We start from the raw sequence: 26,994 nt of genomic DNA, 5'->3' as shown, positions 1-26,994 counted from the left end.
GATATTAACTTCTTTGCCTGAATCATTTAAATTGAGCACATGACAACAAATCAAAAAACACATCATATCTTAACTCTTTCTGAGTGCCCTTGCACTGCTTTTATGAACATGAAAATGATAAAGCCTGACCATCATCTGTTTTTCATACATGCAGCCAATGTCCTGTTGCTTTTTACAAACATGTCATTAGTGGCATTTTGTTTGTAAGTCAAGAGGCAGTCAGACTTAACAATTATAACTCTGTAGTTATAAATGTGGGAGCAATGTAGCGTGGTCCATAACAGTGGCGTGTCAGTGATTTTGTGAGCAGCTGGACGTTATTTAACCATTTCAGTATTCATGTCTGATATCAAAGGTAAATGAAGAAAGGTAGTCCTGGGACCTCTGCCAGCATACTGTTGCAACTTGACTACAAAGACTCTTCCATGCTACAGCAGAACTTACCAACAGTTCACTTGGATCAGTTTAGCAGAAGAACAGGCAGACTGTAATTCTTTCGTTTACCATCCAGGGGTTAATGCTGTTTTCTCTTAAAAAGTGTCTCCGATACCAAACCTGTTTAAAGCAGAGTAGTTTTCCAAATGTGTGCTAGCAAGGTTTTATTGTAGTAGCCACTCATTGTCACCAGATCACGACAGACGCATTTCTCCATGCAAACCAATGTAGAGAGGAATCTAAATCTATTTGTAGCAGATATGGCGAATGGGGACAAGAAGTCTATAGTTTTCTTTATGTTTGATGTCAGTAAATTCAAGACTTGCCTGTTATTACGTGGCTAAAATGTTCATGTTCTTCATTGCATTTACACATCATGGCTACAAATTTGTTGCAACCTTCTCACCACACGGTGGTGACCTTAAACGCCACAATACCACAAACACAGCAGATCCCATCTAGTTTACACAGTCAGGCAGGATGTTTAGACATGCATGTTAGTTAGTCAGTCAGTTAGTTTATTCTACAAAATGTGGAGATTGTATCTTCCTTCACCACACAGCACTAAAAGCAGCAGACGGACAGACAGGCAGAACTGTGCCCTGCAGATTTTTGAGGGTTCTTGTCTACAATGCTGCTTGAGGGTAAGGTCAGGCGGGAAGGATCATTCCCATTCTGGAAAGCTTTGTTCTTTATATTTAATTGATACTATATTTCTTGATTGGATGAGGCCTCATCAGCAGAGCAGGTGAGCATCTGACTGCCAGAGTCAAATTGGTTCTCTTTTTTAACAGCCACTCCTTTACCTTTTCTGTCAGCCATGGCATAATGTTAAGAAAGATTGTGGACTTGACTGAGCTTGTTGCTGGAAATGCACTCCAGCTTGTACGTATAGGCTTACAGTCTAAAAGTTGAGAAGAGTCAAGTATAGATGTTCACTTTAATTAGCAGTGAATGCAGCACATGAATAACATCAACCTTTTTAAAAATTACATTTTTCTTGGTATGGAAAGTGTAAGAAGAACATTATATCATACAATAATAATGTAATAATAAACAAAATTCTACATAAGTTAATATTCTCTGAGACATTTTTTTTTTTAAACAGAGAGTCTCTCGTTCACGGCTATGTAAAAGCCATCAGACGCCTGTAAACTGAAGTTTGCGTACATGAAAGGTTCCGTGTGTGTTTGTAACCCTGGTGATCTAGCCGGGGGAGGAGGCGGGTCCAGGATGCTGAGGCGGCCCGTCATTGGCTGCTCAACTCTACAAGTGGGACGGGAGCGCGCGGCCAGCTGTGAGGGAGGGGAGCGGAGCAAACGGCCGGGAAGAGTACTAAAAGGGACAAAGAACCGCTGCTTCACTTCTCATCCTCTCCAGAAGTTCGGAGACGTCCAAGTGCGCGTGCAGCTCAGCGTGCAGCGCTCGTGCTTCGTCTGTCAAAGTAAGTGTTTCCTTTTAATATCCAAAAAATACCTGATGGAATCTCACACGTGCATACATTTATGAAGCAGTGAGACTTCACTTTTGTCGTCCTAACGTCTAACAACATTTAGTTGTTCTCCTTTTAAACAACATGGGCTAATAGTAGCTACCGTGTGCTGAATTGTGAGAGGCTAACACCTGAATAATAACACTAATCTAATATGAATCAGTGACATTTATGCCTGCAGGACACTTTGATGGTTGATTTCTGCTTTCCTGAATTCAACAATACGCTGTCTTTGACTGAGACTGAATACATTCAGGATGTGGATTCTTTGGATTTTACAGGCAGCGTTTAGTCATTGTTTGGCCCCGTTTGTGTGTGTGTGTGTGTGTGTGTGTGTGTGTGTGTGTGTGTGTGTGTGTGTGTGTGTGTGTGTGTGTGTGTGTGTGTGTGTGTGTGTGTGTGTCTGCACTGATTTTGTAAGCTGTATTATCTTGAACGCACACATCAGTGTTAGTTTTTCCATAAACGGGTATGTGGAGTTGAGACACTGCTTACTGTTGGGATGTCTGTTGTCAGAAGTGTACTCCGAGGTAAGATGGATTTATTTAAAACGTATGAATTGGTTGACGAGGTCCAGCTGTGAGAAAAGACACGCTGCTTAAATGTTTAAAGGTCAAGTGGAAGAAACTCCATCCTCCTGCTGAACCTTCACGAGAAGACAAACCAGATGTTTCAGATGATCAAAAGTGATGTTTCACTCAGTGTCACAATTCATTGGGTGTTTTTTTTAAGCGCGTGCGCTCTGCAGTTTGTTTGGCCGTTGCTATGACATCAACTTGATTTGGTCCCCCCTCCCCTTCAATACACTACAGATGTGGAGGCGTGGAGGTCCCCCTAACTTTCACTGCTTCCCTCCCTTTCCTCTAGAAAAATTCCTTCCTGGGGGCTTTTGGTCCGTTGACACTTTCATGGTTTACCATGAAATGTTGAGGCGGAGTCAGCTTTCCCTCTGAACCTCAGTCGTGCCGCCTCCAGGCATGGATCAGCAGATAAATGACAGGGGCTGCACCCCCTTCCTGCACAAGCCCACATTTTCTTGCCATTAGGCCGTCAGACAGAGAGATATACTCTTATCAGCAACATGGTGTTCGTTGTCACCTAAAACTCTCAGCTTCTTCTTTCTCTTATTGGCTGTCAATAAGTTAATTTAACTCTTTGGTATTTGAAAAAGTTCAAAAAGCATTGCTTAGTAAAGCTTCTATTGCGGATGCTTACAATCTTTTGTCTCTCGATCTCCCCCTAGATCACTTTTCCTCCCTCGGCCTGCATCATGCTGAATCCAGTTGCCATTCCCTGTCTCTTGTCCATCTTGCTGTGCACGTGGCCTCCGTGCAGCGCCCAGTCAGACGCTAGCCCGCCTGTAATCCAGCTACGTCTGGCCGGGGAGAAGCGGAAACACTACGAGGGCCGGGTGGAGGTTTTCTACAAGGGAGTGTGGGGGACGGTGTGCGATGATGACTTCTCCATGTCCGCTGCCCAAGTGGTGTGCAGAGAGCTTGGCTTCATGGACGCAGAGTCCTGGTCACCTTCGTCCAAGTACGGAAGAGGAGAAGGTAAGAAAACTAACTTGAAAAGAGTAAAGTCCACTGAGAATAGTCTGTGTGCATACTTACTTCCACACCAAGTGCTCAAACTACAAAGACTTATAGTTACACCTTGAGGTGGATGAGAAGTAAAGGCAACCTTTTTGCATAAACAGCATCACAGCTCTTTGTCAATCCATTTCATTTGTCTTTTTAATATACAGTAACACAGTTTTAGTAGACCATCGATCTGTTGGTCGATTAAACATTGTGTTATATTCTCAAAAACCCTCCAAAAATCATCTTAAAATCAAGTCAAGGCTGTCTAAGAACCGAGGGCCAACCACACACATCCAAAGGCAGTATATCTCTTCATACTGCCTCATATGTTCCATGGAAACCTTTGAATGAGGTGAACGTTGTCTTCCTGTCTCGTTGCTAATATCCTCAGGCACAGGTTTCCCCATTAGAGGAGAACTGAGACACGCCAATCACCTCGGAGCACTGGAAACACTGGGGGTGCAAACCAGACACACGCAGACGTAATCCCATCTCCTCTCACTTTAATGTGTATGAATTCCTCCATCACTGTAAAAAGAGATTCCTAACTCTGAGGGCGCTGTTTGCTGTCTGCTGGTGGTAAACGTCAGCTGGTAGCTGTTAATTGACTCAGTGTCCCATGTTAAAGGCACATGTTAACCCACTGGGTTCGGCCCCGTCCAGCCAGCTACCTCAAAAGTGGAGTAATTATCTTTGCAACGTGCTCCCCAAAGCACCACAGCCATGAGAGCAATTTTCAAGAAAATCATATATGACGCAATGCACCGCATGCCTATAATGTTACACGCATAGAATGTTTTACGAGAGGCAATTAAGAAGCAGTTTGATGTCCTGCGCTGGCTATGCAGACGGACAAATGTTTGCACTGCATTTTTTGCAATGGTTAGAAGAAGAACAAGAGGGACTGCCAGTTCAATTTTAACATAAAATATGTGTTATAATTACCATTTTTTGGTAATGACGATAAGGGCTCATCTTTTCCTGGCAAATTGGTGTTTAGTCACGAGCTGTGTGCATGTGAGTGAATTTAAACTCCTTTGATCTGTTTTCTTGTTGTTGGTGGAGACACATGGCTATAAAAGTGATCAAGGGCATTTTCCATTTCCCATCATCATGCCTTACACCAGTTGGAGAAAACCACTAAATGCTTTTAATTGAAGACACAACTACATAACAATTACAAGAACATCCCTTTTGGATGCAGAGCATTTTTCCTGAAGGGATGTTGATCAGATCCTCAGCTGCACAGCTTTGCATTTTAGATCATCTGAGAGGAACACTGCTCCCCCAGGATGTTAGGATTTTGAGTCCAGGGTGACTGGACTTAAGTACCTGGCTTAAAGTAGCAATAAAAGCCCAATCATAACATTCACAGCTCCCCTGTGCTCTGTGCTCCCTGTTCCTTCACTAGCTTGTGAAATGACATTCCCAGAAGGCCTGCGAAGGATAGTTTTAACACAGCAATCCAGATTTATCGTGGCTGGCCATGCTGAATTTTGTTTAGACAAACGTGTACTGAGACCACGTTGTTTCTCACTTGGAAACTCCGCTGAATGTTAACACCATTATGAAAATGTTCCAGAGGTCATCATCCGTCTGCCTGGACGTGGGCTACCCATAACATGCAGTCACCTCCTTGCTATGACCAGAACGTTCCTCAGAAACATGTCGAGACTGTCAGAATGATGAGCATCCCACTGGTGGTTTCCATGGCCCCAGTTGTGTGGTTTCCCTCCCGGCTGATTCCGAACACCCAGCTGGACAGCAGATGAGCTGCTCTAGCCGTGATGACATTTATTAGGCAGGGGGTTTTTTTTTTTACTGAAAGAATGCAGGTTATGATCCAAGTTGGTTTACTGTCTGTGTGACCAGACTGGTGGAAATGCTGAAATAGATGTCAAAAGGGTGTGATACAATCCGTACCATGGTACAACCAACCACCCTTTTTTTCCCCTTGTGAATGAATCCCTTATTTGGAAAAGTTACTGCAAATTAAAAGCATTTTTTTAGAACAAGACTCACACATTTGATTACAAAATAAATATCCAAACCTCAGAATAAAAAGCATGTGTAGCTAAACCAGGTCCTAGAATCCAAGCACATACCCCATATCATCATTTGAGTAAATGTTTGCCCCTCTCTACGTTCCAGGCCAAATCTGGTTGGACAATGTGCACTGCTCTGGCACAGAGAAGAGTCTGGCTCAGTGTCACTCCAATGGCTTCGGAGTGTCAGACTGCAAACATTCAGAAGATGTCGGAGTGGTGTGCAACCAGAAGCGCATTCCTGGCTTCAAATTCATCCGGAACCAGGCCAACAGTGATGAGGTACTTACTGTACAAAAAAAAGACGTGTCCATATAAACCCACACAAATGTAAACACTAGGGTAGGAACACTTGATCGCATAGTTAATAACACACAAGTAGCATCCACTCATGGTTCAAGTACACACACGTTACTTGAACAGATGTTCAGCATCGATCCAAAAAAGGGAACAGAAGATGGGCTGAGGATGAAAGACGAACCTTATCATAGCGCTCCAAGCAGCTAAGGTATTTTTATTATTCAAAGCTTTTCCAACTTTCCAGACTGAGCCAGACAGATCATTGGATTGAATGTCTGATAAAGGAGCAATAATATTGCTGCATTAAAACACAGTCTTTAGACTGCTGTTGGTTACCATTGCAATGAAGCAATATACCCTAAAATTCTTAACTTAATTTAAATGCCAATACTTAGCTTTAGACCAAATTATTATTCAAATTAACAATCAGTCCTTTGTAAATCGGGTAAATGGTTGATTTATGCGGCATGTATATGTATTAGTAAAATAGTATTAGACTAACCTAATCAGCGTTATTTAGTCCATTGGTACTGGCAGAATGTTTCTAAATTCATATTTATGGATATAAGTTTATTGTGTTGTTTTTTTAAATGCAACATAACATTTTCCTGTCACTACTAAACAGCATTTTAATCAAGTGTCAGATCAGATGTATCAACCCTATCCCGTTACCCCTTTTACTCGTCACTCTCGGTCCAAAACTTAGCTAGCTAACATTGCTAACGCTAGCTAGCTACGCAGCAGTTACAGCTGGAAGTTTGTAGACGGAAACACCACCAGTTAGTGTCTATGTAGCATGTGTGTCAGCCTTGTTAATTCACGCATGCATACATCTTCTTTTATTAAACACTTAAATGTATTAATAAGAACACACTAACGGCTGTTGCAGCTGGCTCTGGGATTGCCACGTGTGTGACTCATTGGATACAACCAGCAATCAAAATAATAGGCCAACGATACTATATCAGTATGTCTGGACCGAACGAGACCGCAGGACCTCCACGCACGTTGTCATATCTCCCATGACAGGAAGCCAGTGAAGTCATCCACTAGTCAGCATGTATCGTCAAGCAGTCCGCTCTTCCATTTTAACTAATGACTTTGCCAGGCTGCTATTAGTCTAACCCTGCCCACACCAGACCCCCTCTCTGCAGCCCGGGAGATTTTGTGGATGACTCAGAAAGAGGGGGAAGACCATCCCGTCTGGCTGCAGAGAACGCCTTCCTGCCGGACGGAAAGTCAGTGCGGGTTTTGGTGGACGTGACGGGAGAAAGGGAGGGAGAGAGAGGTATTATTTCAGCTCGTGTGTCATTAAAGTTATTAAAAAGACATCACTATAGAGGGTTTCCCTGTTAAACCAGGCTGATGGAGATTAAGCAACCCTTTTTTGGCAGCTTAGAAGACAGTCAATGCTTTAATACTTCATGACTGCATTCGAGTTCGTACTAGAAGTCGGTTGGAATATTTGGCTGTTACCAGAATCTCTACAACTGAACAGTGACTGTGATTTCTGCTGGGTTCAGTGAGGGCAACACGCCCGAGGAAAGCATTTCAGATCCCTGTGTGTCTTTCTCATGCCTGGTTGAGTCATGGATATGGAGTTATAGAAGACAGGAGAAATTGGACTCATTATTGAATCCGGTTCACAATGTTCTCAATGTTCAATCCTGTTCACAATGTACTCCTTTTCACAGGTGGCATAAGCACTACCCGCTTGTTCCCTGTTTGTCATGTGTATTCAGGGTCTCTGGGGTGTACCTGCAATTCAGTCCCCCACCCTATAAATATTTCCTTGGTCTGGCTGAAGCCTTTCAAGTTGCAGGGGATAGGAATGGGAAAAGGTGTAGCTACACCTCTTGAACCGCGCTTTGAGCTGACGTCAGCAATGGGCAGCACTCTTTCTTCAACCTGTTTATTCACAGCATGAATTGACATTCTGTACTCAATCTGGAAAGTTAACACCCTAACTGAGCATGCACTACAGTCCAAGTAGAGGTCAACGCTAAAAGGTGCAGCGATTGGTATTTTTGCTTCTAATGCTTTCCAACCTTCCAGAAGATACATCTGTAACGGTTTGCAACATGAATTTGAGTTAGCAGCAGTTTCTTCCAGTGGGTGTTGAGTACTGTATGTCAGGGTAGACTTACTGGTCACAAAGTTCTTCCTTCAGACAGCAATTATTTTGTTTTTAAGAGAGATACATGATCAGGCCATACGCTCCAGTTTCTGGGACTATATCAAGATGAGACTGCTTGCTCTGGCAAGTTTGGCTTTGACCACAAATAATAGTGTACCGAAAACATCAGTCTGTCATTAATGAAACAGCAGCTTCCACTGTTGGAATCGAAGACATGCAACCCTATAAGTAGAAATAATATTAAGGCGTTAGCATGTACAGAATATCGAGTTGGTTCATGTATCACATTTTTCTGTGTTGGCCCAAACTCTTGTCAGAGTCGTCGTTTTAACGTCTGACCTTCCCAAGTGTTTCGGAATGTCCGTCCAATGCTGCCTGCTATTGATCTGTCCTCTGAAGACAAAAGACACGTCTCTTACAATTTTGCAACCCTCAAACAACAGACATTCCTGGCTGACTGAATCACTCTCATGCATAATGTTAATTATTTAAACATGTAGCATCTAATGCCCCTGACCGTTGCTACAGCCCCTTTCATTTCACGTGTTTGATTGGTCTTTCAGTCCGTAGGGTGGAATACATTTTTCAGCGCAACTAACAACTTTGATGGCAGGAAACATTGTTTATCATCTGTTAGTGGGGACGTTTGGTTGTTGTTCACGTGGGAATAGCATGCTGCATGTGTCATCAATTTCCACAGGAACATTGCTTAAAACCTTCATTGCAAGCTGCCATAGATTTCATTCTGCATATGTTAGCTTTTTATGAGAGAGGAGGATGTGTCATTTAAGGATAATGAGAGTTCCATAGGAGTTATCCCAGGTTATCATAATACACTGTCCTCTTGCAAAAGAGACCTTTTCAGGTGGAGCTGTTCCTTACGTAAGCTTGAATCACTGTAATTTGTGCCTTTTTGATTGTACACAACTAACGCTGATAAAGAAAACAAGACATTTTCAGATAGATAGGTCACAATACTGCATGCAGAAGCATGCACCTCATCATAAACAGATTACAAGTCGCGATGAGTTCATCTTCTTCCTGAAGGGACGAGAGGAAAGAATCGCACCACAAGCAGCTGCAGTTGCCCACCACACCACTTAGTGTGTTTCACGCCAACCGAATGCATCCAGAATCAACACAAAGTCGGCCGAAGCCAGTTGTAATAACAGAATGCAGCGGTTAAAAGCCTTTTGATTCGTTGCAAATCTAAGCAGGGCAAAGGTTGCTATTCTCCGCCAAGCGCGACAGTGTCCGCTTACAAGAATTCCAGTTCCTTGCATTGGTTGCCATAGGACAAAAGGAAACCCGAGCCATAGTCGAACTCGCCTCCAAAATGATGTATGCAAGAGGCTTGTGAGGAGGAGAGTGATCGAGGGGAGAAAAGGTTGACACTAGGCTGAAGCCGCTTACTCTCCCATGGATAGAGTATCAGGCAGATCGACCACATGTGCAACAGCTGGTTCACACTGGTGGCCGTGGATGTGCTATGTGCGTTTATTATTCATTCCTGGACCTGATTTTGAATTCCATTGTATGTATGCATCAACACTAAAGCAACACAATTTAAGCTATTCAAATGAAAGTTAAAGGTTTCACTTAAAAACAATGTATCAGAGAAATTATACTATAAAGCAGGAAACATTTTATATTGATTGTAATGACATGAATCATGCCCTAGCACACAGTTTGGTGGACAAATTTGTGTTAGCATTTCATGCATTTTGTGGAAGTTACTCGCCTTTTTGCGGGGATATGGTTTGTTTAGCATGAAAACTGGAATGGAGACACAGTTAGTGTAGCTTTTTAAACATTTTATTTTATTTTCGACACAGCCAGAGATGCCGACTGTCCAGCAGTCAAGGTCTAAACATTTAAATTATGATTTATTGGCATTTATAGATTTTACAATGAATTTAAGTCCAGTTTGAGATCAGCTGTCTGTATGTATAGCAATGATTATTTTCCTTTTTAAAATCCATGATAGGAGCAGTACACTCACTGATAGATATTCCAGATGCAAAGCACACCGTTACACGCACACACACAAACTTGAGACCACGGAGGCTGAGAGTGGGTTGGGGCAGATGTGAAAGTCATTTAAAGTAGCCTTGCTGTTCTGCTTTCCATCTAAACTGGCGTGATTATCATTCATACTTGTTTCGTGAGGTGGGGCCGGGGTGGGTGGGTGCGCTGGCGTCTGGAGGCACGTGTAGATAAACGTGCAGAGGGGCTGGAGGGCTGAATAAAGCGGAAGAAATGCACAGTAGTGGAAGCATTAGTCAGACTGGCTAGACCACAGTCTCATGTTCACACATCTACCTACTGAGGGGGACCCAGTCAGGAAAAAACAAGTCTACTCTAGATTTAGAAAGAGTCCACTAAAGGCCAAAGCTCACTTTGGAGACTAGTAGCTCTTTTTGGTACCTCACCACTTACAAACTTACAGAACTATTTTTGAATTCACTATTTCCACCATGCTGTCATGCTGTAGTCAAATCCAAGTCCTTTTGCACAAAAAAAAAAAACACATTCACATTCACAGAGTGAATGAATCACTACGGTACACACAGTCAGTGACTGTTAGATGAGGCAACCTTATAGAAATGTTCAGTTGACATTTAGCCTCAGTATGACCTGCAGAATGGATCGCTGCACTCCTCCATGTTTCCTGCTGCACATCTAGGATGTAGCCTAACCACAGCACATCGCCTTCTTAGGTTGTACGGATGTAACAAACCAGTTATTTGTCAATTAGTGAACTTGTGAAGGTGCTAGTAGGTGAATTTTGTTCCCTAAAATAATAAAATAGTTCCATGTATTTCAGACAAGCCCAGATTGATGGAGTGATGTTTTGACCATGACCTTTGTGCTCTTTAAGAAAAATGTTTTTTTTACGAAGCCTGCTTGAAAAGTGACCAGTGTGTATATTTGAGTCTCAGCCAAACTGGATTATGCTGAGTTTATGTCTGGTGGTGTGGGTTTAGGGGGAATGCCTGGACTGGTCCCAGCTGTGGATATCCGTCCTCTTTAGTCTCACAAATTCAGAGGGCCAGTTTCCTCTCTCTCTCTGTGCCAAATGCAACATTGGCCAGACCCATGTCAGTGCCCCATTTACTTCTCACCTCGTACCCCCCGTCCTATCGAGTAATGCATTCTTCACACCTGGCGTCACGTTCATTACTCTTATTTTCTAATTCATTCCATGTTCTTTATTAGGTACTCTTCAGTTTATCCATATATGAGTATGATTTTCACATTTGCCTTTTTTTGTTTGTTTGTTTCTTCGTATTTTTTTCTGTTACATGTTTTTAAATAGCTTAATTTTTTTCAGATGTCTTCAGTTTTTAAATTGAGAACACCAGATCCCTGATCGTGATCACGTCTCCTCACCTTCCCATGCTGCCAGGCACTGACGGAAAACACTGTGTCATGCTATGGCCAGCAGGAATCTCTTCATGAAAGAGTGGTTTTTATCCGCTCTAATCACTGCGGTCAGTGGGAGGACTGGGGTCACCGTAGAAACAGTCTGTCTTAGTTGTGGCTCCTCCTTCACTGCAGTCTTTAGGGTTTCGAGCCGCTGAAGCCTTGAACATTCCCCCTGGCTGACGCCATCTCAGGAAACCACTCTGTGGGAAAACATTTAATTTTGAGACTGAATGTTTTTTTTGCACGGTTAAAGAAGCGGGCTGTTCGAAATGACTGAGATCAGCATTTGCATACCATTGAGCAGCTCAGAGTTTTGGCTTTTTGTCACACCCGCAGTGCAACCTCACACTCAGCCAGCAACCAACTGCACAACTTGGCTGAGTTTTTAGGTAGCTGTTTCTAACAAAGCCCTGGGGGTCAAAGGTTACCATTCCGTCATAATTTAGGGTCTGCAGGACACATGATACTAACTGGGGTGGGTGACCCCGGTCTTTATGGTAGACTGTGGACCAACCGCTGACAACCTGAACTCTGTCAGCAGCCTCTGTGTTTAGCCTCTCTTCAATTAGAAAGTAGAACGTTTTTGGCAGATTAGCGGTTACAGATAATGGGAGTGGGACTTTTTTTTTTTATTTCTTTCATTGCCCTCTCTTTTCGGTTCATCCAAGAAATACAAGATGTTGCGTGAGAGCTGAATGAAGAGACTTTTGGCTAGATTTCCATCACATTTCCCCGTAGGGAACAGAGTAGAGTATTTCCTTTTGTGCTCTAGTGGTTCATTTCAGGTTGCTGACTCCCTGATATTTAGATATTTGGCTTTCTATCTGAATATACAGTAACATTGCAGTAAGTATAAATAACACTAGTTTCTTTTTCTGGGGAAACCATAAACATTGTTACCTGATTCTGTGCTGTCATGTTTGATGTATGTTGTCCACCAGCCCCCTTCAGGCCTTTCCATCAAACTGTGAAGACGCAACAAAGATGGAGCACAAATTCCAGACATTCATCCAAACGGCTAAGGCCTCTCGGCAACATTTCACAAGTTTAAACAAAGATTTCATCCTCAGATTTTTCAACTTGACTTGTTGTATTTTCAAGTATATGTGCAGACTGTGTCGTCCCTTAAAGACCACAGTGGGGTTTGTTTTTTCACAATACGTTCTTCCTTCATGAGTCACAGGCTGTGTTATATTTACAATACATCTAGTTGGACGGTTCATGTGAAGTCCAGGGTACAGATAAAACCCCCTGTCCTCTAACATTCTTGTACTTCATACAGCTCGCAATGTATTTGAGATTATGATCACTACTTTCTTTCTAGTTTATAGAAACTTTAAGCTTTATGTTGCATTTGATATCATCCAAAAAACAACTCCTGCCTGCCATGCTAATATGTAAGAAACTCACCCCTCAGGCTGATCATGAATTAAAACATGTTATCTGATGGTGGTGTTAAATAAAACATCAAGGCATAACCAAAGTTATTACAATTCATTCCGTGGGGGACATGAATGTGTGTAACACATTTCGTGGCCAATCCGTCCAATAGAGACATTTCCTCAAACCTCAGATACTACGCTACCCTCATACAACTTCATGTTGCCGATTAGGATAAGTCAAGGGGTGCCTCCTCTGGAGATCATAAATATCTGCAAACAAAATTTCAATCTGTTCTGCAGTTGAGATATTTCAGTTTGGACTAAGTGGACAAAGTCAAACTGCCATAAATAGAGCCACACATCCAGCATGACTGAACTATTTTTCTTCTTTATATGTAGCTGTGGTCAGTGGTTGATGAATGCTCGTGTCTGTTGAATAAAACTGTTGGTCATCTCGTTTGCTGTTTCTCAGGGTTTGACGGTGCAGGTGGAGGACGTGAGGCTCAGGGCCACCTACTCTCACAGGAAAAGGATTCCCATCACCGAGGGCTTCTTGGAGGTGAAAGACGGGGGAAAGTGGAGACAGATCTGTAACACGGAGTGGACGGAGAAGAACAGCAGAGTCATTTGTGGCATGTACGGCTTCCCTGGGGAGAAACACTTCAATACACGACCTTACAAGTAAGTAATAGTGCCCTGGGCCGGCAGTGGGGCTTTGATGAGGCTGATTAGATGTAATGAGTTGAGCTCCAACATAAAAGGGAATTACAGTTCATGTTATCATTTGAGGCATACCACATATTCCTGTATGGTACGACTACAAATATTTTTTTATGTTAAAAATCATGCATTTCCTAGAAGGTACTGTTGATTTTCAGTCTCAGTCTATTCAGGAATGTTTACCATGGCAAACGTTACGTAACCACACTTGTTTATACTGGTCATCACTCAACCCCTCATCCGTTTTCCACACGGAGATTAAACAGACTCCAGCCTGGAGATTCTTGACAATAAGCCAAACACTGCCGGAGGATGTTTTAGAGGATGAAGGATGGGCCTTGCTGGGGAAACCCAGCAATATTCTGTGATACAGTGGCTCTTTTGGCCTGGATTGAATCATTTATCAAAATGACAGTATTAAGCCAGCTATTTCCTACAACAGATTGTTTTCTGCTAACATGTGAAATGAAGAGAGAATAACAGCATGAGCAATCCTCCTGTTTGGTAACTCAATGAAAGAGAACACGATCTCATTTTTATGCTAATCTTAAATATGGATGCATTTTAAATGAAGGGAGTTCAGTATAAGATGCATCAAAGCAGCAAACAATACTTAGTTTGTTTCTCATCTCTTAAGATCACAAAGTTTGAGTGGGTTTTAAAGCGTGTGGTTCACTGTTTTACAGAGATCAAAGATCACATTCACTCCGTCTTTTATCTGGAACATCATAGGAGCGCTCTAAATGTGCAAATAACAGACCAACAAAATGAAAAGCTTTAAATTTAGCATCTCTTCAGATTTTGACGGACCACAAATTCTTCTTGTGTCCAAGCCGACTTGGAGCTACATTCTCTTTACAGCATCTGGATGAGCTGTAGGAACCTAAAGGCTGTAAATGTAGCTCATGCTGGTTTCATTATATGGCCGGCTTCTTCCCAGGCCCGGATCTGCTTCAAGGTCCACTGTTGTTGGTCTCCTCAATGACCCTTATTAGAAGACTTCCATTCAAGTATGGGGGTCATGAGAGTGTTAAGGTACTCTCACAACAATACTCCCTTTGTGCGTCACAGCGTTGTATAGTTATGGTTCAACTCCTCACAACAAAAAAATTAAAATCCCACTCCCCATAAAACAGCTCTTTATTATGTTTGTGAATTGTGAGAAAGAATGCTAAATGTTTTATGTGCTTAAAAGGCTTTACAGTACTGCCAAGAATTGTCCAGACTTTTGTTTGTTTTTTAAGATGTTTTCCATACCTGCAATTCTAGTATGGTAAAAAACTGATATGAAGTTTGATGTAGAAAGGCCCTCACATCTCTACGCTCCCATAGCGAGCTAACCTAATTGGTAGCTCTTCTAATGTTGAGTGATGTGCTCATAGAAATGTTTTTTCGCTGGGAAAATGTTGACATTCTTTATCATAAGAAATGACGACACACTTCTAATATGGTTGTGGGGTATGTACACATGTTATACAAATGAACAGAAAAAGCTGACAGTATGATTTGTAATAGTTTGTATTATTGCGTCATCCCTCCTCAGATTGCTGGCCAAGCGTCGTAAGAAGAACTACTGGGGTTTCTCTGTCAACTGCACAGGCAACGAGGCCGACCTGTCCGATTGTAAGTTGGGCGGAGAGATAAAGCTTAAGGGCAACGACACCTGTGGGAAGGGCATGCCCGTAGTGATCAGCTGTGTGCCTGGACGTGCCTTTGCCCCCAGCATCAGTGCAGGCTACAGGAAGGCCTACAGGGTGGAGGTAGGTTGTGTGGGGTGGGCTGCACAGTGGAGCTCTGGTTAAACGTATCGCTTCATAGGGAGAAGGCCCAGAGTTCATCCTTTCTTCATTAGAGCTATTGGTCATTTTAACTAGGTACAGTAAATGTGTAGGAATCTGTCTTGATGGCATTTGTGAAAGGACAGAACATTCTCTTATTTATTACAGCAGTGCATACTGAAATAATGAGACAGAAAGGAAGCCTGGGCTTTAAGTAAAATGCATGCCATAGACTGTGTTTAAAATACTTCTTAAATTACTGTGTGAATGTAGGCAGGAGGTCAGTTATAGTCAATTGCATTGGATTTTAGTGGATTTTTTTAATTATTTTTTTTTATAGACTGAGCAGCATCAGATGCCTGGAATAGTGTTTTTAATGTTCTAAAAGAGTGTTTCTAATAAAGAGTAATGACATCTGGAGGACTGCAACTATTCCCTTGTAGGAGGACAACTAAAACACTGAAAAAACATCAGCAGACACTTCAATAAGTCAGTTTATGTTAGTTTCAAACACTGCAGATGCCTGTGATTTCTTGAATAAGTTCTGATTACTTCTACGAATAATTCATCATTATTTTCAAAAGTAAAATATGCATGTGAATTCAAATTGTTCCCTGTCCAGATATATTACTGCATTATTATTACACTATAAGCCGCACAAACATTTTTATGTAAATACAGAGGGTGAGTATGCCCTATATTCGATTATAGGACATACTATCTTAATTAAGTGGCCCTTTCGTCAAGCATCTGGAAAAATATGTAGTGGATGAACACTAAACATCTGTCACGTGTTCCATCAAATTGTCATTTTTCCCACTTGGTGTTTTATAAGGTATTACCAAAGTGACACTTTAAAAAAATGGACAACATTAATCTAAAAAGACCAAATTAGCCCAGTAGTTCATTATATATTATACAATTATATCCAGCTTGTTTTATTCACATCTCTAGTGCAGTTACGAATGTGTACAATTTAGTGAGCCTGCTGCCAGCTTGTTTATTAATCATGAGTAAATCATTAATATTATGTGAATGTTAAAGGATATTATACATATTAATGTAGAATATATAGAATTAAAAGTGTTGTAAGACTAAAATTGTTGTAGATGTTAACAATTTTCATTTGCAAGACTGTTGTCTTTTAACATTACCCTTCATTTTATTTTTCTGTGGACTGTTTCTGTAGCAACCCTTGGTGCGTCTGAGAGGCGGAGCCATGATTGGCGAGGGGAGAGTGGAGGTGTTGAAAAACGGGGAGTGGGGTACTGTGTGTGACGACAACTGGAACATTCGAGCTGCCACGGTTGTGTGTCGAGAGCTGGGGTTCGGTAGCGCCAAAGAGGCCTTGGCTGGTGCCCAACTGGGACAAGGTATGATTGGTCTTTCAGTAACATATAGCTGTACGGTAAATGGTGGTACAATAATATGGAAGGTGAAGGATGCCGGATAACACTAGAGTGTAAACTAAAATGATCAAAAGTATATTATTTTAGGAGAAGAGAGTCTTTCAAGTCATCAGTTTGTAATTAAATGTAAATGTAATTAATTGATATGCATTCATAAAAAAAATATACAAATTACAGCCCGACCGATAAAGGATTTTGAAGGCCGATACCGATACAAATGTTTGTTGATTTAAATATCCGATATTCCGATATATCGGCCGATTTTTTAAAAACATTTTATCATTTCAGAAACACGTAACAAAACATTAACAGATTTCCCTAACATTAGCTATTTGTAGTTATTTATGAGTCTTCACTAAAATGATATGATAATGCAGTTTAAATATAAACTTGTTTATTTTATTGTCACAACTGAACAGAGGAACATACAAATATATTAAAGTTCTGCTAAATAAAATACAAACTTAAGATATAAAATTAAAGTCCTTTGAACAAAAACACAATAACAACAACAACCAAATACAAGGTTACCATTATAAAAAAACTTGGTAAGCTTCATAAATATAACTTCGAACAAGACTAGAGACAAATTCTGTTAAGTTCTATAAGGGTGTTTCATCCGTTTTTATTTTATTTTTAAAATATTGATTTATCGGCCATTATGAATGCCGATACCGATAGTTTGGAAAATGCCTAATATCGGCCGATAATATCGGCCCGCCGATATATCGGTCGGGCTCTAATACAAATTACAATTTTTGGATTTAAAAAAAGTGGATTTAGTGTGAAATTCCTCTTTAAACACAGGAAAAAGAACAGGTTGGACTGATAAATTGGCTGAAATTGCAGTACAGAAATGACAAAGATGTGTTTGAGGTAAATCAGACAAATCTTCAGGGCATAACTTAGTCTTTAATATCCATATTTAAATAATCTTAAGGGTTGCCAAAAACAATCTAACAAACAACAATCAGCTGATATATTGTAATATCCAATATTTGTAGGGGTTTCGAATAAATCATGTATATTCTTAGGAGACCACAGTCACCAATACAGCTAGACTTTTTGAGATGGTTGAACTCAGCTGTTTTTCACATTTAAAGCTCTTATGACTCACATGAACGTCCAAGCAGAACTTAAAAGCAAACCCATTCCCAGCTGTGAAAATGAAAGGTGTAGTCTGAAAGCAGAGAGCCCACCTCCATCTTATCTTTGGCCTCTGTACCACCACCTGTTTTTGTCTCACTTGATTCAACCCAGACCTTAAGTCAGCATATTTATATATATATTTGAGAATGTATGTAGTAGCACATTACCTTACCTTAATCCAGATTCTGCATAATGCAATACCACAGCCTTATAAGAATCACAAGTGAACTGGATCAGTTGTCCTGTTTTATTCTCACAGCAAAACACACAAGCGTACAATATGTTCCAGCAATAAAAACAGCCTTTATGGGTTTCAGAGGAGGAATTCTTGGTTGGAGTGAGCACAAGGTTATTTGAGGGATGGATTTCCTCATGAGCTGACCGCTTGATCCAAAACTGGTGCTACACAAAGGCCATACATTTGAAATAGCAGATTGTGTTTGTTTTCAGAAGTCAGTGAAGTGGACTAAAGAAGGGTGTCAATTAAACTGAAATGGTACTTGGAAGAGAGATTTGTTTTTAGGCGTTGTTCTTATACAATCTATGTATTTATATGAATATATATATATTTCAGTCAGTCAAAGGATACAGACTATTTTGTATATTTACTTGCGTTTACAGTTGAATGACTTTATTCTAGTCGCCAGACTTGGACATTGGCTGTGATTACAGCATCACTGCGTTCTTCCTGTTATGAATTTATTTTTCTATTTTGCTGCCCGTCCGTCTCAGTCTCTGGCTGTAGTTCCAGCGCTCGCATCACTAGACATTCCTGCTCAGTCACATGGGAAGAAAACCAGCATGGAGGGAGAACTCACACACGTTATTATGGAAACTCCACTACACCGAGATTACCTTTTTATACTTGGAAAAAAAGACGCAGAGAAAGATTTTTTTTTTTATAGGCCTCAAGTGTGTCATTTTCATTTGCAGTAGTTGACTTTTTGTTTCCTTGGTGCTGTAATGCTACGAAATAGTAAATCTTACCATCTGTCTCACGATGGACTTGTTGTTCTCAGAAAACACAGATGCAGGCTAGGCTTGTGTTTCCTAAAATATTTGAGTAATCCAAAGTTCAGCTTTCTTCTCTCCAGCAGTGACGTTGTTAGGACTATTTTTTAGGGGGGCTGGAGCTACCCTAAATTGTTCCCAAGGCTCAATGTATGTTGCTTTTAACGTGTTACTGACAGTTCTTCTGTAATGCATATGATGCTAATGCTCCCCCTGTTTGTTAATGTTTTAGTGACCGTAAGTTCAAGAGAATGACAGTTAAACATTTATTTGTGGTTGTGTTTCCACGCAGGGATCGGGTCGGTCCACATGAATGAGGTGGAGTGCTCTGGATTTGAAAAGTCACTGACCGAGTGCTATTTCAACCGTGAGGCTTTGGGCTGCAGCCACGAGGAAGATGCAGCGGTCAGGTGTAATGTTCCCGCCATGGGCTTCAACAAAAGAGTGAGTACCTCTTTGTATCTCTAGATTCTACACAAATAAATACAGATTTGTTCAGAACTGGAGGACATCTATCTCTGTCCTTAGCTTCGATTAAATGGCGGCCGCAATCCCTATGAGGGCCGCGTGGAGGTTCTGGCGGAGAAGAACGGCTCTATGGTGTGGGGCTCGGTGTGCAGTGACAGCTGGGGCACCATGGAGGCCATGGTCGTGTGCAGACAGCTCGGCTTGGGCTTTGCCAGCCATGCTTACCAGGTAAGGTGTAAATGACTCAACACATCTACTTCCGAAGAAATGGGAGAAATTAAAACTCACCTGGAAGAAAATTCTTACAACATAGTATATAATAATCATTTCAGCCACAAGAGGCGGAAGTGCACCACTTCCGCCTCTTGTGGCTGAAATGATTATTTTTAATTCACAGATGAAATAACAAAACTTCGCAAAACCTTTTCTCACCAGGTCTTACTTCATAAGAACAGGAAAGAAAACTATTTATGTCAGTCAATGAAGGATTACCAGAATTTTTTTCTCACTTGCTTCCAAACTGTAGTTTTAACCTCAGGTCAGACCTCTTTTTTTGTTTTCCTTTTCCTCACATTATGGTGCAATTGTTACTCATTTAGGGCAATTATACGCATAAATGCTACACAGTAAACATGTTATTAGATTAGATTGGACATGAAGTTGCAGCCATGTCTAATATGCATGAGATGATATATTTAATGTAAAGACTGGTTCATTGGGATTGGCATGTGCAATTGGGGACCAAAGCTATGTCCCTAATTTGGAAAATGCTGATGTTTGGGTCAGTGGTTAAGAAAAGGTTACGGTCAAGGTTGGGGTTAGCCTTCTGGAAATGAATGTGTGTGTGTGTGTGTGTGTGTGTGTGTGTGTGTGTGTGTGTGTGTGTGTGTGTGTGTGTGTGTGTGTGTGTGTGTGTGTGTGTGTGTGTGCGTGTGCGTCAGTGGATGCCATTAACTCTCACTTTAACAATGTTGAGCTTTATTGATCCCAGAGGGCAAAATAAGGTTGTAACTGTCTTAGAAACTTCAAAAACACAACGTCAGAGCAGAAAGTGGACCTGGGGCGGTAAACCTAAGACATAGATGAGCTTTAAGCTCCTCAGCGGGTGTGATGGGAAAACCTTCCTTTGCTGTTTGAAGTTTAATGGAGCTTTCCACCATAAGAGCGCAGGGCCTGACGTGGCAGCGTCACGGCCCTGTCCTGCTTACGTTTATCGGTTGCTTTTTAAAGGAGATCCCCCAGTGTTATCTTCACGCCATAAGGCGAGAGGCTCCTCGGGTTTATATATATATATATATTAAAGCCAGTGTATTTGTGGTTTGAGAGGATTTAGGCCTGGAAAGTATGCGTGAATCACGGGACATTTTTGCTGACAGCAGGGGAGCGGAACTTGGACTGGATGTGTTGGAGGCTGTTTACCTCACTGAAGAGTGTTTGGGACAATTATGTGCAATGCATTTCTAATGAAACAAGGCATAAACATGTCGTCATGTGTTTGCGGTCCCTGCTTCAGCGCTCACCCTTTAATCAAGTACATAAGTGCAGTTCAACTTTGTGCTATTCCAGTGAGAAAGAAAGGGTCTCCTTGTGAGTGCCAAATCGAATGATCAGGTCAGGGTATCATAATATCATGTCGCTTTATCACCAGATATGTTTAGAGGCCGTTACGTCTCATTTCACAGCAAGTTTATGGGAAATAAATGTCTGGTCTTGCAGCAGAGCAGGGACCAGAGATTCCATCCTGTCTGAATTTAAATACTTCTGCAGGAAAACCCAACCACCAGATGGAACAAATGACGACAAGTTTAAACTATACTGCCGTCTACCCCTCTATGTCTGCCCCTCTATGTCTACCTCTCTATGTCTACCCCTCTATGTCTACCCCTCTATGTGTGCCCCTCTATGTCTGCCCCTCTATGTGTGCCCCTCTGTGTCTGCCCCTCTGTGTCTGCCCCTCTGAGTCTACCCCTCTATGTCTGCCCCTATTTGTGCCCCTCTATGTCTGCCCCCTATGTGTGCCCCCCTATGTGTGCCCCTCTATGTCTGCCCCTCTATGTCTGCCCCTCTATGTGTGCCCCTCTATGTCTGCCCCTCTATGTGTGCCCCCTCTATGTCTGCCCCTCTATGTCTGCCCCCTCTATGTCTGCCCCTCTATGTCTGCCCCTCTATGTCTGCCCCTCTATGTCTGCCCCTCTATGTCTGCCCCCTCTATGTCTACCCCTCTATGTCTGCCCCTCTATGTCTGCCCCCTCTATGTCTGCCCCCTCTATGTCTACCCCTCGATGTCTGCCCCTCTATGTCTGCCCCCTCTATGTCTGCCCCTCTATGTCTGCCCCTCTATGTCTGCCCCTCTATGTCTGCCCCTCTATGTCTGCCCCCTCTATGTCTACCCCTCTATGTCTGCCCCTCTATGTGTGCCCCTCTATGTCTGCCCCCTATGTGTGCCCCCCTATGTGTGCCCCTCTATGTCTGCCCCTCTATGTGTGCCCCTCTATGTCTGCCCCTCTATGTCTGCCCCTCTATGTCTGCCCCCTATGTGTGCCCCCTCTGTGTGCCCCTCTGTGTCTGCCCCTCTATGTCTGCCCCCTATGTGTGCCCCCTCTATGTGTGCCCCTCTATGTGTGCCCCTCTATGTCTGCCCCTCTATGTGTGCCCCTCTATGTGTGCCCCTCTATGTCTGCCCCCTATGTGTGCCCCTCTGTGTCTACCCCTCTATGTCTGCCCCTCTATTTCTGCCCCTCTATGTCTGCCCCTCTATTTCTGCCCCTCTATGTCTGCCCCTCTCCTCAGTCCACCAGCAAATACTCCCACATCCATACCCTTCAGCTCAGTTTCTTTGTCATGAATCCTCCACTTTCATGGAAGATGATGGAAAGTTTTTTTTATGGTTCGTTTCCTCGTGGTCTGTAAAATGCTGTAATAAGGCTGAGTCAGCACTGTGAGGGCAGCAGAGAAACCCTTGCTGTGTGAGTGTGGTGGGTGACAGACCTTTTGATTAGAATTAGCTCATGTGACTACTGGTACAACAAAATACAGGAGGGAAATTGAGATAATGTTGTTGCTTAAAACCTTCCCACAAACATTAAAAAAAACTTGATCCGTTTGATTCCAGCTGACTCGGTCATAAATAGATGAAAACCTATAGACTGGAGACATGAAACAACTCTGTGGTGGAGAGTCAGATGGGAAGATTATAGATAGAAAACTGGGAAGCAGCTAGCCTGGCTCCGTCCTGAAGATCAAGGACAAAAACTCATGTATTATGGTACTACATGAGAGGAACTACATTTAGGTTCAACTTCAGTTTTTGTACAGAAAAAAGAAATTAGATATCTTAAATAGCAAACTATAGATGTTGGTTGGTGGATTTTGTGACCCTGAGGACAGACTTGACTTGTCTTTCATACCCGAAAGTAAAAACTTTAAAGTCATATATGTCCTGTGAAAATCCCAGATCATATAATATTACAGGTCTGTCCTAACCAACTGAGATTGATGTGATGCGTTTTCTGTCCTTCTTTCTTCTTTTATCAGGAGACATGGTACTGGGAAGGGGATGCGTCAGCGGATTCAGTCTTGATGAGTGGAGTGCGATGTTCAGGAACTGAGCTCACCCTGGATCAGTGTCTACATCACGGCAAACATGTTCAGTGTCCCAAAGGAGGTGGACGCTTTGCTGCAGGGGTGTCCTGTACTCAGAGTAAGAAACTGTGGAATAGAAATACTGGAGGCGTTCAGAATCTCTTGTGTGTTTTTTAACATACATAAATGAAATATGTTTAAAATACTGCATTGTGCTAACTTGATCCTATGCAACTAATCAGGGAACTTTGAGTTTCTGTTTCCCTTCACACCCTTGTTGCTCTCTCCCTCCCAGCGGCCCCAGACCTGGTGCTCAGTGCTCAGGCTGTGGAGCAGACCACCTACCTGGAGGACAGACCCATGTACGCGTTGCAGTGTGCCCACGAGGAGCACTGTCTGTCCAAAAGTGCTGACAATGCAGACCCCAGCTCCTACCGCCGCCTCCTCCGCTTCTCCTCCCAAATCCAAAACAACGGCCTGTCGGACTTCAGGCCGCGGGCTGCACACCACTCCTGGGTTTGGCATGAGTGTCACAGGTGAGACCCCAACGAGACCTGGAGTTTAAAGCGTACTGCTGCTTTTATAGTAGTGTATGGAACCTAATGTTAAAGCTGGATGTCATGAAGTGTCATAAATCCTTTGGGGGGGAGCAGAGAAAAAAAAATAATGTGTTGAATCCTGCATTTGTAAAACTGAATGAAATCATATGGGATGAAACTTTGATAATGAATTACAAATGCCGTGCTGTCCTGGAATTCCCTGCCTCCCTCTGGTGATGAGGACCCCAATCCTGCTGTAAATGTTGTACACAGCAGGCCATAAGAGCCTGTATGTTATGGAGGAGTTGCTGAATATAGGTATATATAGAATGTTTTAACATCCTGTTTGCCTTGTCAAATGTAGACATTACCACAGTATGGAGGTTTTCACCCACTATGACCTGCTGAGTCTAAACGGCACTAAAGTGGCAGAGGGACACAAAGCCAGCTTCTGTCTGGAGGACACTCACTGTGACGAGGGTAAATGTTCTTTCCTCCCTTTTCATGTTTATTCCATACTGCAGCGTTCTGGTTTAACATAATTTATAAGAGAATATAATATATAACAAAAAATGAAAATAATTGAAGGTCTGAATGTCTTAATTCTAACTGAAACTGCTCTGAATGAAAACAGGTATCCAGAAGAGGTATGAATGTGCAAACTTCGGGGCACAAGGCATCACAGTTGGCTGCTGGGATACCTACAGACATGACATTGACTGTCAGTGGATTGATATCACAGACTTGAAGCCCGGCGACTACATCTTCCAGGTAAAACATTTGGTCTGTCAGTTCAGCCAAAGTAGATAATAGCACATCTGTTCTGTAAAGGTTGTCTCATGTCTAGCCAGCCTACTCATATAGACCAAACAGACAGTCTCTGCACGTCTCCAGAATTCTCAGACTTAAACAAGAAGTTGTTGAAGAACAAAGAACTTTCTGACGAACACTTTGGCTGCTGCAGAAACTACATTTCCAATCTCTCACATCCTCCACTGGAAGATCAGCTGCAGTATTAAAACTCGTAACATATTATTTTGACAGTCTGCCATCCTCAAAGTCTAGTGCCAACCACTAAGTCTGTATTATCAAGTCTTTAGTAGGATTTAAATAACGTTATATACAAATGAAAGGGAGTGTTTCTTTCAGATGTTTAATACACATTGTTTTTGGTTTTTTTGCTCTCCCAGGTTGTGATAAACCCAAACTATGAGGTTGCAGAATCAGATTACACCAACAACGTTATGAAGTGCCGCTCCCGGTACGACGGACAGCGGATATGGACATACAACTGTCATATAGGTGAGCCCAGCCAGTTCACTGGAAAATTAGGCTGTATTATAGATGATTTCTATTTTTCATTAAGTTAAATTCACCTTTAAAAAAAAAAAAAAAAATCATTTTGCAGAGTTGAGTTTTGGTTTGAACCAAAATATGAAATATGATTTAATGTTTGAATGATCTACTAATGCAGATGTTAACATCATATTAGTTGGTATGACAATCAACACAAGACTGCAATTTTAAACATGCTGAAGTAGAGCCAGCAAAAACACTTTTATTGTCTTAACAATTTTTTCTTTATTTCAACATGTACATCACTGAAAATATGATACAACAAATTAAGTTGTAAAACCATGTGTGGTTTTCATATTTTCATGGGATTGTGCAGTAATAAATGCTATAACAAGTCTCCTTTTTCCTGAAATGATTCAATGATGCAGTTAAACTCTACAAGTAATCGATATGGGTAATGCATAGAGAGGAACCACAGAACGAGTCCCGTCACTCCCGCATCAGGCACAAAAGATTATTTGAGGAAAACATCCCATTTCAGTATAACAAAAAATGAAAGACATTATACAATACCTTTTTTTGTATTATTAAAAACAGTAACAGGTACAAAGGACCTAACATTCAAAGTTTCTAATAGTCAAACTTGTTCTAGTCAGGGTTGATTTTCTGAAAGCACCCATTGTTTTGTAATATGGAGTGAAAAAGAACACTTTGTCTCCGAGGCAACAATCAAAAAAGGTAGTTTTGTGTTATTTAGAGGAAAATAATAAATAAAAAAATTTAAAAAATGAACTAAAACATTAGAAAATGATATTCAAGTCCAGCGTAACATTGATGCTACATGTGTTTTCTTTACTGTGTCTCTCAGTGAAGCTAGCATACAGGGCTGGACGGTTGTCATGCGGTTCATGATCACCTGCTAGACCTGTAGAAAATAGAATATACTGTAAGATGATATTTTAAAAAGGGTATATCACAACATGCTTTCCCAAAGGTTTGAGACCAAATCCTGATTAAATGATATATTTAGACTTGTTTGACCAGGATTCAGCATTTGATCTGTATTATGTTCCTTAGTATGACTCCATCATGCTCTCCCTGTCTGACTTCACAGGTGGCTCACGGGGTTCAGAAACAGAGGAAACGTTCCCTGGATTGCTGACCAACCAGCTTTCACACAGGTAGACCAAAGATAGACGACAGACAGACGGACAATGGGGAAGCATAATATTGCTATTTGACAACCACTAGAGGGAGCTATACTGTTTTGCCTCCTTGGAGTCGTGCTGGATTGTTGTTGGGCTCAGGGTTCAACTGGTACAACGGACAATGATTCAATGGGAAAAAAGAACTGCTTGCTTCGTAAATCTATTAACCACATTCAGCTGTGCAAACGTTTCCTTAGCGCTTAGTGTCGCAGTGCCTTTATCGTCAGTGAAATGTAAGTTTGGACCAGGTGCTTACTGGGAGAGATGTTCGGGAAGGTGGCAAACAAATAAATTATTAAATTAACTGTGCCAAAGGGGTGTTTAAATGATATTTGCTTCCATGGTATTGGATAGTTAGAGGCATTAACTAGAAACTCAAATCAAATACAGTGTAGTATTCTAATTACTGTAGAGAAACATGGCACAATGTATGTCAACAACACAATTGACAAGACACTTAATTCCTTTTTTTTATAAAGCAACTGATAACCAAAACTGTAATATAGTCATATGTCATTTTGACATTTTCTGTCAGGGCTCCTACAGCACTGAACACAGCAGAGTAATCTGTAGCAGATGCTTGGATTTGTTTCCTGCTATGTGTCTGGCAATCTGTAAAGATTTAAGTGGGAATGTTTCTTCCAGGATTTTGTGTTCCACATACTTGAGCTTGCTTTTGAGAATGTTTTATTTATTAATTTGTTCAGTAGACACATCTCTATCTTGATGATGTGCACATCCCCTCAGCTTCTTCTTCTCAGTGTCTGAGTTTTATTATACATTATTACCGTCAGGGACTAAGATAACATTGTGGATGTACTGTAAAAGCCACAAATGTGTGTGAAAATGCCTCTTCATTGTTTTGTGAATGTTTTTTAATGTTGCAAATTCAAGGATCCTTGATTTTAAAGAATACTTGTTGCTTGGTGCCTGACTGGTTATATTTTGTATGGAAGGGTGAATGTGGAAAAGCATTTACATTTTTGAAATAAATATTGATGAATGCTGATCCCAATTTATGTGATGAAACA

The 26,994-nt window shown here is 41.6% G+C and overlaps 1 protein-coding gene across 1 annotated transcript; it reads left to right on the top strand.

Annotated features, from left to right (window-relative positions):
* Nucleotides 1-1,741: 1,741 nt before the first annotated feature.
* loxl2a (lysyl oxidase-like 2a) lies at nucleotides 1,742-26,972 on the top strand. The gene is made up of 14 exons (XM_084022479.1): nucleotides 1,742-1,879; nucleotides 3,171-3,480; nucleotides 5,662-5,837; nucleotides 13,276-13,484; nucleotides 15,067-15,283; nucleotides 16,491-16,674; nucleotides 19,163-19,314; nucleotides 19,399-19,566; nucleotides 22,873-23,038; nucleotides 23,216-23,456; nucleotides 23,824-23,939; nucleotides 24,094-24,230; nucleotides 24,650-24,761; nucleotides 25,870-26,972. The coding sequence occupies exons 2-14, from the start codon at nucleotides 3,198-3,200 to the stop codon at nucleotides 25,938-25,940; spliced, it is 2,232 nt and encodes a 743-aa protein (XP_083878605.1). The 5' UTR covers nucleotides 1,742-1,879; nucleotides 3,171-3,197; the 3' UTR covers nucleotides 25,941-26,972.
* Nucleotides 26,973-26,994: the final 22 nt, after the last annotated feature.

The sequence above is a fragment of the Eutrigla gurnardus genome, assembly GCF_963514095.1.
Source record: "Eutrigla gurnardus genome assembly, chromosome: 2".
In the NCBI taxonomy this organism is placed as follows: domain Eukaryota; kingdom Metazoa; phylum Chordata; class Actinopteri; order Perciformes; family Triglidae; genus Eutrigla; species Eutrigla gurnardus.
The sequence above is the reverse complement of the archived record's forward strand: the minus strand, read 5'-3'. Positions and strand labels throughout refer to the sequence as shown.